Source organism: Myotis brandtii, unplaced genomic scaffold (assembly GCF_000412655.1).
Source record: "Myotis brandtii unplaced genomic scaffold, ASM41265v1 scaffold156, whole genome shotgun sequence".
In the NCBI taxonomy this organism is placed as follows: Eukaryota; Metazoa; Chordata; class Mammalia; order Chiroptera; family Vespertilionidae; genus Myotis; species Myotis brandtii.
In genome coordinates, this window is record NW_005355666.1 from 261,986 (window position 1) to 279,736 (window position 17,751).

The 17,751-nt window shown below is 40.7% G+C and overlaps 1 protein-coding gene across 3 annotated transcripts in view; it reads left to right on the plus strand.

Moving 5' to 3' along the window:
- Positions 1-17,751, plus strand: part of LOC102251876 (chromosome unknown open reading frame, human CXorf58) — a 59,455-nt gene that overhangs the window by 8,086 nt on the left and 33,618 nt on the right. Inside the window, exons 4-6 of one of the 3 annotated variants that reach the window (XM_005861748.2) lie at positions 777-871; positions 1,287-1,398; positions 9,994-10,125. In XM_005861748.2, coding sequence (XP_005861810.1) covers positions 777-871; positions 1,287-1,398; positions 9,994-10,125 — 339 coding nt within the window. The remainder of the gene's footprint in view (positions 1-776; positions 872-1,286; positions 1,399-9,993; positions 10,126-17,751) is intronic. The other 2 variants (XM_005861749.2, XM_014536056.1) reach the window with 2 other exon arrangements.

A 17,751-nucleotide genomic window follows, 5' to 3' on the forward strand; every position in this document is an offset into this window, starting at 1 on the left:
ATGACAGGGGGCGGTGCCCCAACTCCCCAATCGGCCCTGCTCTGAGCCCGACCAGGGGCTGCGGGGCAGGCACCTAGGGATTGGGCCTGCCCTCTGCCACCCGGAAGCAGGCCTAAGCCAGCAGGTCGTTATCCCCCGAGGGGTCCCAGACTGTGAGAGGGCACAAGTGGGGCTGAGGGATACCCGCCCCCGCCAGTGCACAAATTTCTGTGCACCGGGCCTCTAGTATTCAAATAATATTGCTGAGTTATAAGGATTAGATGAGGTTATGTGTATAAGTACCTAACGTAGTACGTGGTATATAAAAGTGCTTAAAAGCTACTAACAGTACTATGATCATCCTCATTTACAGTGATTCATTTAGTATCATATACTGTGAAGCACCTGCTGTGTTCCAGGCACTGTACTAGGTGGTGGGAATACAGTGATAAAGAAGAAGGACACTGCCCCTACCTTCATTAAGCTGATAGTCTAGTAGGAGATAACAAGGAGTTTGTCGTTAATTACAGTACATTGTGAGAAGTGTTATCATAGGGAAAGAACAGTGCCTGGGATCTTGAGGAGGAACACATACCCAAACTTGGAGGCCAAAAGAGTGAGTAATTGACTCCAAGGCCACACAAATGATAGGTGGAGAAGCCAACACTAAAACCCAGTTCTTCAGAACTCCCAAGTCTGGTGTACCGTTCACTTTATCATGCTGCCTCTGTTATTTTCAGTAAATTGCAACTGGGCAAGGTACCACCTTCCATTTATAGCACCATCATCTATTTCAGGAATATTGTGTGACATATGATATACTGAAGAATGTGAGCCCCGTGGAGGCTGAGTTTCTTAAAGATGCTGGCAATAAGTGTAAAGTTAAATTCAGGTAATGTTTCTATGCTGATTTATTTCAAGAAGTACTTAGTTAATATGAAGCAATCTTAGATATTTGTTTTCTTAAGTCCTCATAACTTCTCAGTATATAACTGCAAAGTAAATGTGTTTTTATTTACATTTATTATGTAAAGAAACTGAGGCATGACTCTTAGGCCAAAAGTTGCCTTGAGAGTAGTTCGTGTCCCATGATGTGTCCAGCCTGTCACACATATGAGAATAGATGTGAGCATACACACCCCTAGGTGTGGCTCTTTCATCTTCTATAATCCATTTCATTACCAGTTTGTCCTATGCTCTGGTATAGCCTTTATCCTGCATGCAAGAAACTATCTTAAGCACAAGGGGGAGCAGTAACTGAGCCCCAAACCTGATTCCAAATGACACATTTTTCATCTTTATTTCAGATTCAGTGGTGAAAAATTTCCACCTTTTATTGTGTTTAAAATTTTTCTACATACTGGAGGCTATGGTTACAAGTATTTCAGCGGAAAAAATATGTTAAAGCCGTCAAGTAAGGTGATGTTTTACACTGTACATTTTATGTTATTTAGCTTCTTACACATCTTAACATCATAACATAGATATGTAGTATCTGGATTGCATTTAAGTATACAGACTATTATTTCACCATTAAACATCCCAGCAGGCAGTTAGTATTTTCTTAACCATATGTTTCAAAGTGTCTCTGTTTATTAGCTAAAAAATATTTGGAGTAATTACATATATAAGGTTCTAAAAAATATCCACCATTATTCTTAATATTAAATTTTTGGTTTGTTAAGACAGGGGTAGGAAAAAGTAGGTTAATAATAATTAATAATGAAACATTTTAAATATAGTCAATAAATATACATATTTTAAATATAATCAATAAAATATATTTTTATTAATTTCAGAGAGGAAGGGAGAGGGAGTGAGAATCATTGATCAGCTGCCTCCTGCATACCCCCCACTGAGGATCGAGCCCACAACCTGGGCATGTGCCCCTACCGGTTCACAGGTCGACCCTCAACCATTGAGGCACACCAGCATGGCAATAAAAAAATATATTTTTTAAAAGAATAAATTCTCTGTTTTGCATACTCACAACTGTAAACCTACTTTTGCCCAACCCTGTAATGGACTAAAGTGGCCTATTGGTCAGTGCTTTAAAATTATGCATAACCTTTGATTCAGTTTTGTCTGAATGGCATTTTATCGTTGTTTCTTCAATTCTGGTAGCATCTTTAGATAAAGCTATGCTGGACTATTGGAAATGAACTTTTAAAATATCCTTTTTTATCTGAATTCTTTTAAGTTTCATGAATATTCACCAAAATTGTCTGCAGCATAAGAATCACCTGAGGATCTTGTTAAAGATGCAGTTTCTGATTCAGTAGATCTGGGATGGGGCCTGAATCTAACCAGCTCCCATGGATCACACTTTTTTTTTTTAATCCTCACTTGAGGATATTTTTCCATTGATTTTTTTAGGGAGAGTGGAAGAGAGAAGGAAAGACAGAGAGAAACATCGATTAGTTGCCTCCTGCACAAGCCCCAACCAGGGCCTGGGCCAGGGAGGAGCCTGCAACCAAGGTATGTGCCCTTGACTGGAATTGAACCCGGGACCCTTTGGTCTGCAGGCCAATGTTCTATCCACTGAGCCAAACCAGCTAGGGCCCATGGACCACACTTTTAATAGCAAGGATCTACAACACAGGTTTTATTCTGTTGACCCTTATATATGACTGTAGTTGAGTAAAAAAAAAAAAAAAGTATACATTGTCATATTTAGCCTTTTTTTGTTGTTGTTATTAATCCTCACCCAAGAATATTTTTCCCCCCATTGATTTTAGAGAGAATGTAAGGGAGGAGGAGAGACAGAGAGAGAGAAACATCAATGTGAGAGAGACACATGGATTGGTTGCCTCCCGCCAGGGATCGAACCTGCAACGAAGGTACTTGCCCTTAACCTGAATCCAACCCGACGCTCTAACCACTAAGAAAAACCAGCTAGGACTCATATTTAGCCTTTTATAAACCATAAATCAAAGGTTCTTTTCCTGTCGCCTTCTGGAAATATTTTACATGAAAAGTATGGGCCATCTGAAGTAATCAGTAATGGCATGAATTCAGGATAGAAGACCACACAACCTAGCAGTTTCTGATCACCTCCAACATGTGTAACATTTCTTCTCCAAAGAATATTAGAAAAGGAAAAGAGACTGCTTTTCTCTGTTCTCAGGCAATATCAGAGAAAATTTAACTCCGTTTCAGAAATGTATCAAATGGATTATGTGTTTTCATATGGAATGTGGTGTTTCAGAAACATTAATATTTTTCATGTATATAGGAGGACTTCAAATACAAAAGTAGATGTTTACTTTATGTTCATACCACATTAATCTACAGAATAAGCTTAGAGTTGGCCCTAGAAAATAGCATCAGTTGCTGCTTTCCTGAGGTTACATAATGGGGCCTTTCCAGGAACTGCAATTCTCCTGGGTCAGCTCCTAGAGGCCCGTACTGTCCCCAGGCTGGAGCAAATGAGAACCTTGGACGCCGTGACTGGAAAGCACTGTGTGTATATTAAAACTTGTAAAATGCTGTATAATAACTTCAGTTTTTATTTAAATTACAAAGTAACTGTTTTTAAAAAGGAAATAGCACAGAGAGGTGTTTTTTTTTAAAAAAAAAAAAAAGGAAAATATGCCTTTATGGCTTTCTTCTCTGTGCTGCAACTTTCACTCGCCTGGGGGGATTAATGTTAACAGTTTGCTTTGTATCCTTCATGTTTTTCTTTCTTTTTTTCTTTTAATCTTTATTGTTGAAAGTATTACATAGGTCCTCCTTTTTCCCCCATTAACCTCTTCTAGCCCGCTCCCATCACCCCTTCATGTTTTTCCCATGAAAATACACACACAGATATATTTTTAATTTTTTTTTTGTTCTTATTGTAAAAATGCAGCCATATCATTCAGCTTGAGTTCTTCACTAAACATTATACGAGTTTTAAATAATGAGGACATACCCAGTTTGGAGAGCACAGTTTAGGGTTCCTGTTTCCCTTCAGTTCAGCTTCAAAACAAACTGGTAACTCTTGGATTAATGGTTGATAGAAGTGGAATTTTTCGCACTATAAGTTTACTCAACTCCTTTGCTCTTTGAATGTAGAAATTATGTCTTCGGCAGACTAATCCAACTTCCTAAGTTTTAGTCCACTCAGATGTTTAATCTAAGTTCACTTACGAAGGAGGGGTGTTTCACAGGTGGTTGTTGTTCCAGCTTTTCTCTTGTTTTTATTGCCATTTCTAGTTTCATTTCCTTATTTTCCAAAGGCATCTTTCATGTGTTCACCAGAAAAAAGAGCAAAAAACAAGTGAAAGGATATAGAGTAGCCTAACAAACTTTGGAGAAGAAGAGCAAAGTTAGAAAATTTACACTACCTGATTTCAAGACTTAAAAAGCCACAGTAATCCCAGCAGTGTAGTGATAACATATAGACATGTAGATCAATGAGAGCGAATAGAGAATTCAGAAATAGACCTACAAATAGATGATGAATTGTTTTCATCAAAGGTGCCAAGACAGTTCAAATGATACGAGAACAATTGTATAGTCGTGTGTAAAAGAGATCTTATTTCAGTTACCTACTTCGATGATCTATTTTCAGAGCAATACTTATTTACAGAGGGTTGTCACTGTGGTTAGTCCACCAACTATATTTAGAATATTCTAAAAGCCTTGCGACTTACTCAAAGTGTGGCCTGCTGACCTATAACACGGTTCAATTCCCCATTAGGGCACATGCCCGCGTTGCAGGCTCTATCCTCAGTGAGGGTGTGTGCAGGAAGTAGCCAACAGTTTTCTCTCTCGTCGATGTTTCTCTTTATCCCTCTCCCTTTCTCTCTCTAAAATCAATAAAAAATATTTTTTTAAAATGCATAATCCCTAGCCATGGCCAGTGTGCTCAGTGGTTAAAGCGTCAGCCCACACACCGAAGGGTTGTGATTTCGATTCCCAGTCAAGGGCATGTACCGGGGTTGCAGGTTCAATCCCAGGCCCTGGTCAGGGCACATGTGGGAAGCAATCAATCGATGTTTCTCCCTCTTTCCCTCTCTCCCTCTCTCCCTCTCTCCCCCTCGGACCCCCTTCTACCTCTCCTCCACTCTGTAAAAATCAATGGAAAAAATATCCTCAGGTGAGAATTGACCAAAAAACACATACTCTCAGGCCCTACCCAAGACCCACTGAATCAGCATCTGCCTTTAACAAGATGCCCAAGTGACCCTGGGCACAATATATTTTCATGAGCACTGTCCTAAAGGTGCCCTCCACCATGGTCTGGAACCCCTCTGGGTAACTGACAGCTCTTAAACATTAACATTCAGTAACTATTATTTTAAATTGAAGATCCCATTCTTTTTGAGGATTGTGTATTTATGTAAAAAAGAAAAACATTAATATTAATAATAGCTACCCCTATTGAACAGTATCAAGTATGATGTGTAACACTTTATGTGCATTATTATTTAATTCTCACAAACTCTAGAATGTAGATTCTGTTATCTTCATTTTAAAGAGACTAAGTAACTTAAGGTTTCATAACTAGAAAGTGAAGGAACTGACATCAAAACCCAGTGAGCCTGCCTGGCCAGTGTGCTCAGTGGTTGAGCATTGACTTATGAACCAGGAGGTCACGGTTCAATTCCCGGTCAGGGCTCATGCCTAGGTTGCAGGCTTGATCCCTAGTGTGGAGTGTGCAAGAGGCAGCTGATCAATGATTCTCTCTCATCATTGATGTTTCTAGCTCTCTCTCCCTCTCCCTTCCTCTCTAAAATAAAAAAATATATATTAAAAAACAAACAGTGAGCCTGACTTCATAGTTCATGCTCTTAACCACTCCTTAGTCAGCAGCCCCACTAAATACGTTCTCTTATATAACCCACTGATAACATGTTATTCCCTTTTTGCCTATGAGGAAGCTGAAACAGAGAGGCTTGTCAGGGGCAGAACTGAGACTTGAACACTTCTCTGCGTACTGTGCACATTTTGAGGCCATTATGGTGGTTTTATTAATTCAGAGCCTGTATCTAATTGAACTGTTTCAAACCAATAAACTGTCCCCATGCAGAGATACTAGTTATTACTACCTTCATGAATAAGAATTTCCAGCCAGGCAGGGAAGAGACTTGAGATGTTACAGTAACTTGATAGCCCAAGTATGGATCTAGGCCAGCAAGTAGCCACAGGGATGGGGGGGCTTCTGGGCCACATTGATGCCGGGTATCAGGGGAGGTGTCAAATTTAGAGATGCCCCCCTCTGACCCTTTGAGTCACCCACTAAGAATGGAACCTGCCTCTTGAATCTTAGTCTGATTGGCGGCTATCCTGGAATCCTTGCCTAGTTTTTTGTTTTGTTTTGTGTTGTTTTTTTATTAATCCTCACTGGAGGATGTTTTCCCGTTGATTTTTAGAGAGAGTGGAAAGAAGGCGGCGAGACAGAGGAGAGAAGCATTGATGTGTCTCTTGATTGGTTGCCTCCCACACGCATCCCAACCAGGGCTGTGGATTGAGCCTGCAACCAAGGTACTTGCCCTTGACCGGAATGGAATCCAGGACCCTTCAGTCCAATGCCGATGCTCTATCCACTGAGCAAAACCGGCCAGGGCTAGCTTAAAATTTTTGAAAAAAATAAAATACAGAAGATTTCTTTAGTTTCCCTGGGTATTTCAATATTTGATGAAAACAAATGGAATAAATGGGAATGTAGGGACTTTCCTACTCATGAATAACACTCACAATGTGCATTACTTAGAATGCCTGGAGTATTGAAAATCCTCCTTCCCAGGATTAGCTACATTAATGGCCATGCTGCTCATGGTCATTAATGTGTGTTTTGCTTCTCATTTATATTGTTAAGCAACTGTGAAATTTTATATATTATTGATTTCAGAGAGAGAGGGAGAGAGAGAGATAGAAACATCAATGATGAGAGAGAATCATTGATCGGCTGCCTCCTGCACACCCCCCACTGGGGATCAAGCTAGAGCATTGCCTAGTTTTTACCCTTCCCTTTTGGGGCTGGGCTCTGCTTTCCCATCTCTTTCTATCTAGAAGGACTTTCCTGAATCTGGCCATACACGACAGACGTATGAGAAAGAACATCTTGGCCACTGGAGGGCAAACTTTTTCAAATCCCTGTCACAAGTAGGCAGCAGGCCTGCCATGTGCTGCCAGGCATAGAGAGTTTTGACTGAGAGACGGGGATGGGCCTCACACAGCTGAGGCCCTGTACAAATAAAGAAACCAGGGCTTGGAGAGATTGGTGGTGGTGGCGGAGTGGAGTAGAGTGGGGAGGAAATAACAAATGCCTTTTTAAGTAACTTGTTCTAAAGTAAAATATAACTATATCTAAAGAAATGCTCAAAGCAGAAGTTAAGTGGTTTTTCAGACCTGTTCAGTATATAACTATTTGCTTTTACCTTTAGAGTCACTGTGGGAATGGTTAATTAGGACCCTCAGAAAAGTAATTGCAAGAAAACATAGTGGATGCCCTAACCGGTTTGGCTCAGTGGATAGAGCGTTGGCCTGCGGACTCAAGGGTCCCAGGTTTGATTCCAGTCAAGGGCATATACCTTGGTTGCAGGCACATACCCAGTGGGGAGTGTGCAGGAGGCAGCTGATCGATGTTTCTCTCTCATCGATGTTTCTAACTCTCTATCCCTATCCCTTCCTCTCTGTAAAAAAAATCAATAAAATATATTTTTTTAAAAAGAAAGCATAGTGGAGTTACGTGCCAATACTGCCTTTTGTTTAGATGCATAGTGTAGAAAGAAACTAATGAAATGGAAAACCAAAATGATCTGCCCAAAGGAAATCTCCATCACATTTTTAGTAAACTATTTCTGTCCCTTTAATTTACTACCTTAGGAATAAAACTACAACTATTTGAATACAGGGTGGGGCAAAACTAGGTTTATATTTGTTCATATGGGAAATAATACAATAATTAATAAATAATAATACAAGAATAAACTGTGTTTTGCATACTCACAACTATACACTTACTTTTGCCTCACCGTGTATTTTCTTTTTTAAAAAATATTTTTTTTATTGATTTCCCAGGGGAAGGGAGAGGGGGAGAGAGAGAGAAACATCAATGATGAAAGAGAATCATTGATTGGCTGCCTCCTGCACGCCCCCCACTGGGGATCAAGCCCACACCCCAGGCATGTGCCCTTGACCAGAATCGAACCTGGGACCCTTCATTCTGCAGGCCGACACGCTCTATCCACTGAGCCAAACCAGCTAGGGCTATTTTCTTTTTAAAAATAGATTGTTTTTATTGATTTCAGAGAGGAAGGAAGAAGGAAAGAGAGACAGAAACATCAAGGATGAGAGAGAGTCATTGATTGGGTGCCTCCTGCATGCCCCACACTGGAGATCGAGACCGCAACCCAGGCATATACCCTGACCGGGAATTGAACTGTGACCTCCTGGTTCACAGGTCGATGCTCAACCACTGAGCCACACCAGCCGGGCCACCATGTATTTTCTTTTATTTTTCATATGTATCTGTGTTCTAAGCTTAGAAACTTAAAAAATTAAAAAGGAATATTCTAGATAACAAAAGTGAGAATTGAAATAGAAAATACATCAAGGCTCACTGTTGTATTGTGTGGTAAGTAAAAAGAACAGATTCTGAGTCAACCCTATCTCAGTGACTCCTCTGTGGCCTTACATCAGCATTATATAACACAGGGTTCCCATACTTTCACTAGCGTCACATTCTGAGATACAAAGGAAAAGTGAGACTGATCTGAAATCAAAAGATATTTAAATCTTCATCTTCGCTAGTCTCCCTTCACATAAGCATATCCTTTGTGGCCAGAAGCACAGATGCATAGTACAAATATGTGTTAGAAGAAGCAGCACATACTATGGGGAGTGGGAAAGAGGGAGGGGCGTACTTAAAGCTCTACTCACAGTCTATGTATAGCTCTTGGAACAAGGAGAAATGCATGGAAGAGTTTGGTACCAATAGGGCCAGACAGGATTTGAGCGTCAGTATTTTCTGTGATTTTTCTGTCTTTGCCCTTTCGGGTACTTTCCTTGAGCAGCAAATGTAAAAAACCCTTTGTTTGCCAATCTTTGGCTACTGAGAATGAAGTCTGAAGGAGAAAGAGGTCTGAGCAATCTAAAACGTACATGTTGCCATTTGGGGGCTATATATTAACTAACACATAAAGATAGTTGGTCTATGCCCTATCCGGTTTGGCTCAGAGGATGGAGTGTCAGCCTGCGGACTGAAGGGTCCCAGGTTAGATTCCGGTCAAGGGCATGTACCTTGGTTGCCGGCACATCCCCAGTGGGATGTTTCTCTCTCATCGATCTTTCTGACTCTCTATCCCTCTCCCTTCCTTTCTGTAAAAAATCAATAAAATATATTTTTGAAAAAAGAAAAGATAGTTGGCTGAGTGATACCTTTTCTTGCAGTTCCTAGGCCAACCTATTTAATAATAAAATAAATTTTTTCTGCATGGACAGCATGAATGTCATTATAGGTTTGTTTTGTTTTGTTTTGTTTTGTTTTGTTTTGTTTTAAGGGAAAGGAATGTTTTTTAAGGGGTAAAAGACATCTTTTAAAAACTGGTCCTTGCCCTGGCCGGGTGGCTCAGTTGGTTGGAGCATCATCCTGTAAACCAAAATGGTTGCAGGTTCGATTCCCAGTCAGGGCACATACCTAGGTTGTGGGTTCGATCCCAAGTTGGGGCACATAATAGATGTCTCTCATCAATGTTTCTCTCTCTCCCTTCTTCTCTCTCTAAAATCATATCCTCAGATGAGAATTTTTTTAAAAAATTAAAAACTGGTTCTCCGAGGACTGTAGACTCAGCTCCTCTAGCTGCATTTTAAAACTATGTAGATATGGTTATGGGAACAAATTTTAGGTAGTTTTTAAAATCCCTATATAATATTTTCTTTGAAAATACTATCCTTTTATTGAATACAAGCTGTTAGAAGAAAAGAACAATATTTTATGTATTTGTCAGAAAAATACGTAAAGTATGTGCTGATTATTATTGCTATTATACTATTTTAAAAGTCTATGCTCTGTTCTTTTTATAGGCGTCATATGATGCTTACAAAATAATGGGGAGGAAGAAGTTTCTTGAACAAATTTTAGAAGATGAATATCTTTTCCAGAAGTTCAAAATAACTGATGAAATGGATATTGTCACCGTGCAAGATTACGTGACAGTAAGGAATTTAGATTTAGATATTGAAACCAAACAACAACAAAAAGCCTTCTTACCCTATCTTCCCCAAGAATCATACATTTTTTTTTTCATGGTAAAATACACACAATATAGCCTTGCCTGATGTAGCTCAGTAGGTTGGGCATCATCCCATGCTGGCTCAACTCCTGGTCAGGACACATGCCGGGGTTGCGAGCTCGATCCCTGGTAGGGGGTGTGCAGGAGGCAGCTAATCGATGTTACGCTCTCACATCGATGTTTCTCTCTCTCCTGCTCCCTTCCCCCTCTCTAAAATAAATCAATAAAAATATTACTTAAAAACACACACAATACAAAATGTTCCATTTTTAAAGTGAACAATTCAGTGGCATTAAGTACATTCACAGTGTTGTGCAAACTTCACCACCATCTAGTACCAGAACCTTTTGGCACCCCAAAAGGAAACCTCACATGCATTAAGCAGTCACTCCTGATTCCTCTATCACTACAGCCCTAATCAACCACTGATCTACCTTCTGTCTCTCTGAATTTGCCTATTCTGGATATTTCATACTAATGCAGTCATATAATGTATGGCTTTTTGTGTCTGAGGAGTGATACCTAAGGAATGTGGGGTTTCTCTTTGGTGTGGTGGAAATGTTTTGGAATTAGATAGTGGTGATATATGGTGTGAATTTACTAAAAACCACTGACGTGTACACTATAAAATGGTTAAAATGGTGAATTTTATATAAACGTTATCTCAATTAAAAATCAAAAATAAATACATGGTGCTAAGAGAGTGCATGGGGATTTGACCTAATAAAGAAGGATTCTTTTATTGTTGGGATGCTTTCTACTACAAGTAACAGAGTATTTCCAGCCACAAGAGACTTAAACGAAAAGGACATTTATTGTCTCGTGCAAGAAGTTCCCAGATAGGAGGGTCCTGGACTAGCTAATGTGGCAGCTCAAGAACATTAGGGTTCCGAGTCAGCTTCTCTACAGTTCTCTTGGCTTAACTATCACATTCTCAACTACATTCAGAAGCAGGGAGAAGGAGACTCCATGAGTCTTTTTATCTCAGGAAGAAAACTCTTTCCCAGAAAACCCCAACAGACCCCCTCAGGCCCCATTGGTCAGAACCAGATCACATGTTCCCCCCTAAACCAATCACTGATTGGTTTGTGTGCTGGGGCTCTCCTTCCCAGAGTATATTGCTGGTCCATACCTGAAAAAAAAAATCAGGGCTCCAGGAGCAAGGGAGAAGTGGGAAGTGGTTGACGGGTAGGCAATCAACAATGTGTCACAGCCTCAGTCTGGGGCTGAGCAGGTGGCATACCCAAGGCAAAGGCTCTGTGGCAGGAGGAGCTACAGGGCCTGGAAGCAGGTCTGTGGGACTGGAGGAGAGAGAGCAGAGTGTGGTGGTATGTAGTCAGGCTGGAGGGCCGCTAAGATCATCATACAGGGCTTTCAACCATAGTAAGGTGTTTGTTTTTTTCTCTCATTTTTTTACTTCGTTTTTTTTATTTTTTATTTGGAGGAGGTATTTTTTTTCTTGATTCTGTGTCCAATGAGAAGCTGGTACAGTGTTTCAAGAAATGAGGTGATGAATCCAATGAGCGAGGAGATCCATGTGGCTGCAATGTAGAGTATAGAATAGAGTACAGTAACAGCCTTCTAGTTTGGAGGTTTCTGCAGTATTTTAGGAGAGATGGTGGTATATTGGTTTAGGGCAGTGAGGCTGGAGATGCAAGAGATAATCTATATAATAAAAGCCTAAGCGACTGTTACAGCTGAAAGACCAGAACAACCGGTCACTATAATGCACACTGACCACCAGGGGGCAGACGCTTAATGCTGGAGCTGCCCCCTGGTGGTCAGTGTGCTCCCACAGGGGGAGTGCCACTCAGCCAGAAACCAGGCTCACGGCTGGCAAGCGCAGCGGCGGTGGCAGGAGCCTCTCCCACCTCCGCGGCAGTGCTAAGGAGCAGCAAGCTGAGCAGTAAGGAGCAGTGAGCAGGCACATGGACATCCCCCAAGGGGTCCCAGACTGCGGGAGGGAACAAGCCCGGCTGAAGGGACCCCCCCCCCCCCCGCTCCCCAGTGCACAAATTTCGTGCACCAGGCCTCTAGTTAGGGAATAAAAGCAGTGGGCCTTGCCCTAGCTGGTTTGGCTCAGTGGATAGAGAGTGAGCCTGCAGACTGAAGGGTCCTGGGTTCAATTTCGTGAGGGGTGCAGGAGGCAGCCAATCAAAGATTCTCTCTCATCATTGATGTTTCTATTGCTCCCTCTCCCTTCCTCTCTGAAATCAATAAAAATATATATATATTTTTTAAAAAGCAGTTAGCCTTGGTGACAGCGTGGTAAATTAAAGGAAGGTGTCCTAGCCTTCCTTAATATGGCTCCTAGTCTTCTGGTTTGTGTAACTAATAGGCCAGAAGTGCTGAATCAGGGAACTTACACTAGATACCTAAATAATAATAATAGCAAATGCCGATGTACAGTCATGCGCCACTTAATGATAGGGGTACATTCTGAGAAATGCATCATTAGGGATTTCAGAATTGTGTGAACATCATAGATTGCACTTACGCAAGTCTAGATGGTATAGCTTGCTACTATAATTGTATGTGCTGTACTTTTTTTGTACAGTAGGTTTGTTTACAGCAGCACCACCACAAACACGTGAGTAGTGTATTATGATGTTATAATGGCTATGATGTCCCTAGGTGAAAGGAATTTTTCAGCTTCATTATAATGTTATGGGACCACCATCATCTATGTGGTCTGTCATTGACCAAAACATCATTATGTGGCACATAACTGTAATACCAACTCCTTTTATTCTCATAACAACCCTAAGAGATAGGTATTATTATTACCCTATTTCACACATTCTAAAGATTAAGGCAGAGGTCCTCAAACTACGGCCCGCGGGCCACATGCAAATACAAATATTGTATTTGTTCCCGTTTTGTCTTTTTACTTCAAAATAAGATATGTGCAGTGTGCATAGGAATTTGTTCATAGTTTTTTTTTAAACTATAGTCCGGCCTCCAACGGGAGGGACAGTGAACTGGCCCCTGTTTAAAAAGTTTGAGGACCCCTGGACTAAGGGATCTCAAAATTCTAGCTCATAATAATAACACGTGGCCTTGACTATTTACTCAGTTGCTTCAATGTGAAACTTGAAATTAATATAGTGCCTTAGAGACTCCCAGTTCTGTTTTCTTTTTTTTTTTTAATATATATATTTTATTGATTTTTTACAGAGAGGAAGGGAGAGAGAGATAGAGAGCTAGAAACATCGATGAGAGAGAAACATCGACCAGCTGCCTCCTGCACATCTCCTACTGGGGATGTGCCCGCAACCCAGGTACATGCCCTTGACCGGAATCGAACCTGGGACCTTTTAGTCTGCAGGCCGACGCTCTATCCACTGAGCCAAACCGGTTTCGGCCCAGTTCTGTTTTCTTCCTTTCAAAGCCTTAACCTAGAAGATTAGGCATTGGACCAGGAAATAACTAGAGCTTGGGGGTGCCAACTATCTTTGCTAAGGACATGGGTCTCATACTTGCAGACCGTGGCTATGCCAAGGACTGGTGTCATAGAAAAAAGTCCCCAGATTGACATATTGGAAGAGAGAGAGATGGTGATTCCTGATATTTATTGAGCCCTTTATGGACACAGCACAGACTTCAGCTATTTATATGCCTATTATCTCCTTTAATCTTCACGTTCATAAATTATGTGACCCTTTAACAGATGAGAAAAAATTAAGTTTAATGAGATTTTTTAAAAACTGGCCCAAGGTCACATAGCTAATAAGCGCAGAGCAGATTATTGACAGTGCTGAGATGTTTACCCATTTTACTACTCCACTCTCAGGAAATAAAATATACAGGCAGTCCTCACTGTACCAGTATAGTGTTTTATTTCTTTGTAAAAAAAAAAATAAACTATTGAAAACCACTGACTTATACACCTTAAATAGGTGAATTGGCTCTAGCTGGTTTGGCTCAGTGGATAGTGCGTCAGCCTGTGGACTGGTCAAGGGCACATGCCTGGGTTGCAGGCTTGATCCCAGTAGGGGGCATGCAGAAGGCAGCTGATCAATGATTCTCTCTCATCTTTGATGTTTTTATCTCTCTCTCTCTCCCTCTCCCTTCCTCCCTGAAATCAGTAAAAATATATATATATTTAAAAATAAACAAGTGAATTGTATGGGATGTGAATCTCAATAAAGCTACTAAAAAACAGTTTATCTAGAGTAGTTTAAAGGGCTTGCCTTCTTGTTCTTATGCAACTTACAATGCATCTTCTCTATGCCTTGGCAAATTGTCATACTTCTTTTAAGTTTGGATTACCCACCAACATTTTATCCTTTGGACATTAATTTTTTTTAATTGGTGAGAGAGAGAGAGAGAGAGGAGAAAGAGAAAGAGAATATGAGAATGAATATCGATTTGTCGGTCCACTTATGTATGCATTCATTGGTTGCTTCTTGTGTGTGCCCTAACCTGGGATTGAGTTTACAACCTTGGTGTTTGCAACTGAGCTACCTGGCCAGGGCTTATCCTTTGGACTTTATTTTTTTTATTTTTATTTTTTTAAAATATATTTTATTGATTTTTCCCATTTTTAAAAAATATATATTTTATTGATTTTTTTACAGAGAGGAAGGGAGAGGGAGAGAGAGTTAGAAACACCGATGAGAGAGAGTGACATCGATTAGCTGCCTCCTGCACACCCCCTACTGGGGATGTGCCCGCAACCAAGGTACATGCCCTTGACTGGAATTGAACCTGGGACCCTTCAGTCCACAGGCTGACTCTCTATCCACTGAGCCAAACCAATCAGGGTCTCCTGAGCCATTTTGAACTCTTCATGTGGAATTTGCTCCCTCCACCTTCCAATTTTCATTTTGGCAGAGTTTAAACCGAGAGGCCTATTTACAACCAGACATATGCATGGTCATTTGGTTCATAAAGCTGCTGTTGTAGATGTAGAAGAAAATACCTACTTTATTTTGCCACAAATCTGATGACTCTAAAGTCTATATAAGGGTATTTAAAAATACATCAAAAGGGAAGGAGGCCCAGATTCAAAGTCCTGTTTTATACCAGTTTAGTTATACTAGTGTTCCTTTTATTCAGGAAGCACATATTGATGAGTAAGACCCATTCCCTGTCTCACAGAGTTCACAGTCTATTGAAGGAGATGGAAAAGCACCAAAAAAATGATGTAACTGCTATGATCAGGGACTGACAACTGTCTATTGCATTTGATAACCAGAAATCACAGATGAATTCACAAGTGCAGCTTCTAGAGAGTGACAGAAGACAGGAGGCTGAAGGAAAACGACACCAGGATGGAGGCACCACAACAGCAAGAGCAGGATGGAGACCGAGGGGGAGGGCACTGTCTAATGTGTCTTGTGGTGCTGCCCACCAGGCCCCAGACTGACAGACATGCAGGGTGCGGTCGGAGCACTGAGCCCTGCTGGGCAGGAGAGGAGAGGTGTGGACCTGGGCTGGGCCCTGGCATCTGCATGTTAGTGCAATCCCAGCGGAATATTATCCTTTGGACTTTAAATGTTGTGTATATCTCAGAGTTCCTTTACTGTGAAGTGTCTTTTTTTGTCAGGGTCACTTCCTCTGGGACAGCTCCATCCCTTTTGTTACAGCCTCTTTCCTCACTTATGTTGATAAGTTCACTTTCGCCAGGTTCCTCTAGCTGCCTATGTGCAGTCTGTTGAATGATGGCTGCATCAACATCCCCACGGTCACCTATTTCTTCTAAAAGTCCATTTACATGGGATTTGAATTTCACTTCCAGCATTATCACTTTTTGTTACTTTTTTGACCTATTCCCTCTTTTGATTTTTTTGTTGTTACTAGGGGACAAAGAGGCAACACAACTATTTACTTTGCTGTCTGTGTGTGAATTAAATAACAGACCCACAGTGACCAGTCATTGACACACTTTGAAAGAAGTGACATGATTTGTCATAATCACCATACACATCTGTTATTTATGCAGTGATCTATGGACTGAAGGGCTAGCAGCAGAGTTTGTACTTTATGCAATTACTCAATTATACTGTGGTAACTGAAATTTGAATCATGTGTTGGAGGACTGGGCTTATTCAACTAAATAGTGGTAATTAAAATTCATGCATGCCTAAATAATACAAAGGGAGAGTGGCCTGTATGTGTGAGAGTGTGTGTGAGTGAGAGTGTGTGTATATACCCTAACTGTCTTGCTGTTAGTCCATTTCCTAGCATCATAGATCCTCCTTCCCTATTCCTGTCTCTTAAATGAGCATTTATAAGGTTGAACTGATTATATATATTTGTACTTTTAAAATTCCTAATTTTATATTTTAAAAAGAAAAGTGGGATTTCTATAAATACTTCAAATGAAAATAGTGAAATTTGCCACTTAGCACCAAATATGAACTCATTATTTCTAAAAAGCTTTATGCAAATGTCATCTCAACCCAAGCATGTCATGAAGGAGCACTACCAGGTATACAGATCACATAGCTATTACCAAATGTTAGGCTCATCCTGAGTTTAATTTAGATGTATTATATTTTTTTAATTAAATCTTTATTGTTGAAAATATTGCATAGGTCCCCTTTCTCCCCACCTTGACTCCTTCTAGCCCATCCCCACCCCCCACCCCAGGCCTTCACCACCCTTTTGTCTGTGTCCATGGCTTATGCATATATGCATACAATTTCTCTGACCTTATTTTGCTTAGCATAATACTCTCCAGGTCCCTCCATGCTGTCTTAAAGGGTAAGAGGTCCCTCTGTTTTACTGCTGCTGCATATTACATGGTATAAATGTACCACAGCTTTTTTATCCACTCATCTACTGATGGGCACTTGGGCTGTTTCCAGATCTTAGCTATTGTAAATTGTGCTGCTATGAACATAGGGGGTTCATACATTCTTTCTGATTGGTGTTTCTGGTTTCTTAGGATATATTCCTAGAAGTGGGATCACTGGGTCAAATGGCAGTTCCATATTTAATTTTTTAAAATTCTATTTTTTGTTAATCCTCACCCAAAGATATTTTTCCATTGATTTTTAGAGAGAGTGGAAGGGAGGAGGAGAGACAGAGAAAGAGAAACATTGATGTGAGACACATTGATTGGTTGCTTCCCGCCAGGGCCCCTACCAGAGCCTACAACCAAGGTGCGTGCCCTTGACCAGAATCAAACCCAAGACCCTTCAGTCACAGGCCAACGATCTATCTACTGTGCCAAACCAGCTAGAATCATATTTAGTTTTTTGAGGAAACTCCATACTGTTTTCCATAATGGGCTGCACCAGTCTGCATTCCCACTAGCAGTGAACTAGGGTTTGCTTTTCTCCACATCCTCGCCAGCACTAGTCATTTGTTGATTTGCTGATGGTAGTCATTCTGACAGGTCTGAGGTGGTACCTCATTGTCATTTTAATTTGCATCACTCTGTTGATCAGTGACTTTGAGCACTTTTTGTCTCTTGGCCATCTGTATGTTCACTTTGGAGAAGTGTCTATTTTTTGCCCATTTTATTTTTTTTTAATTAAATCTTTATTGTTCAGATTACAGTTGTTCCTCTTTTCCCCCCCATAGCTCCCCTCCACCC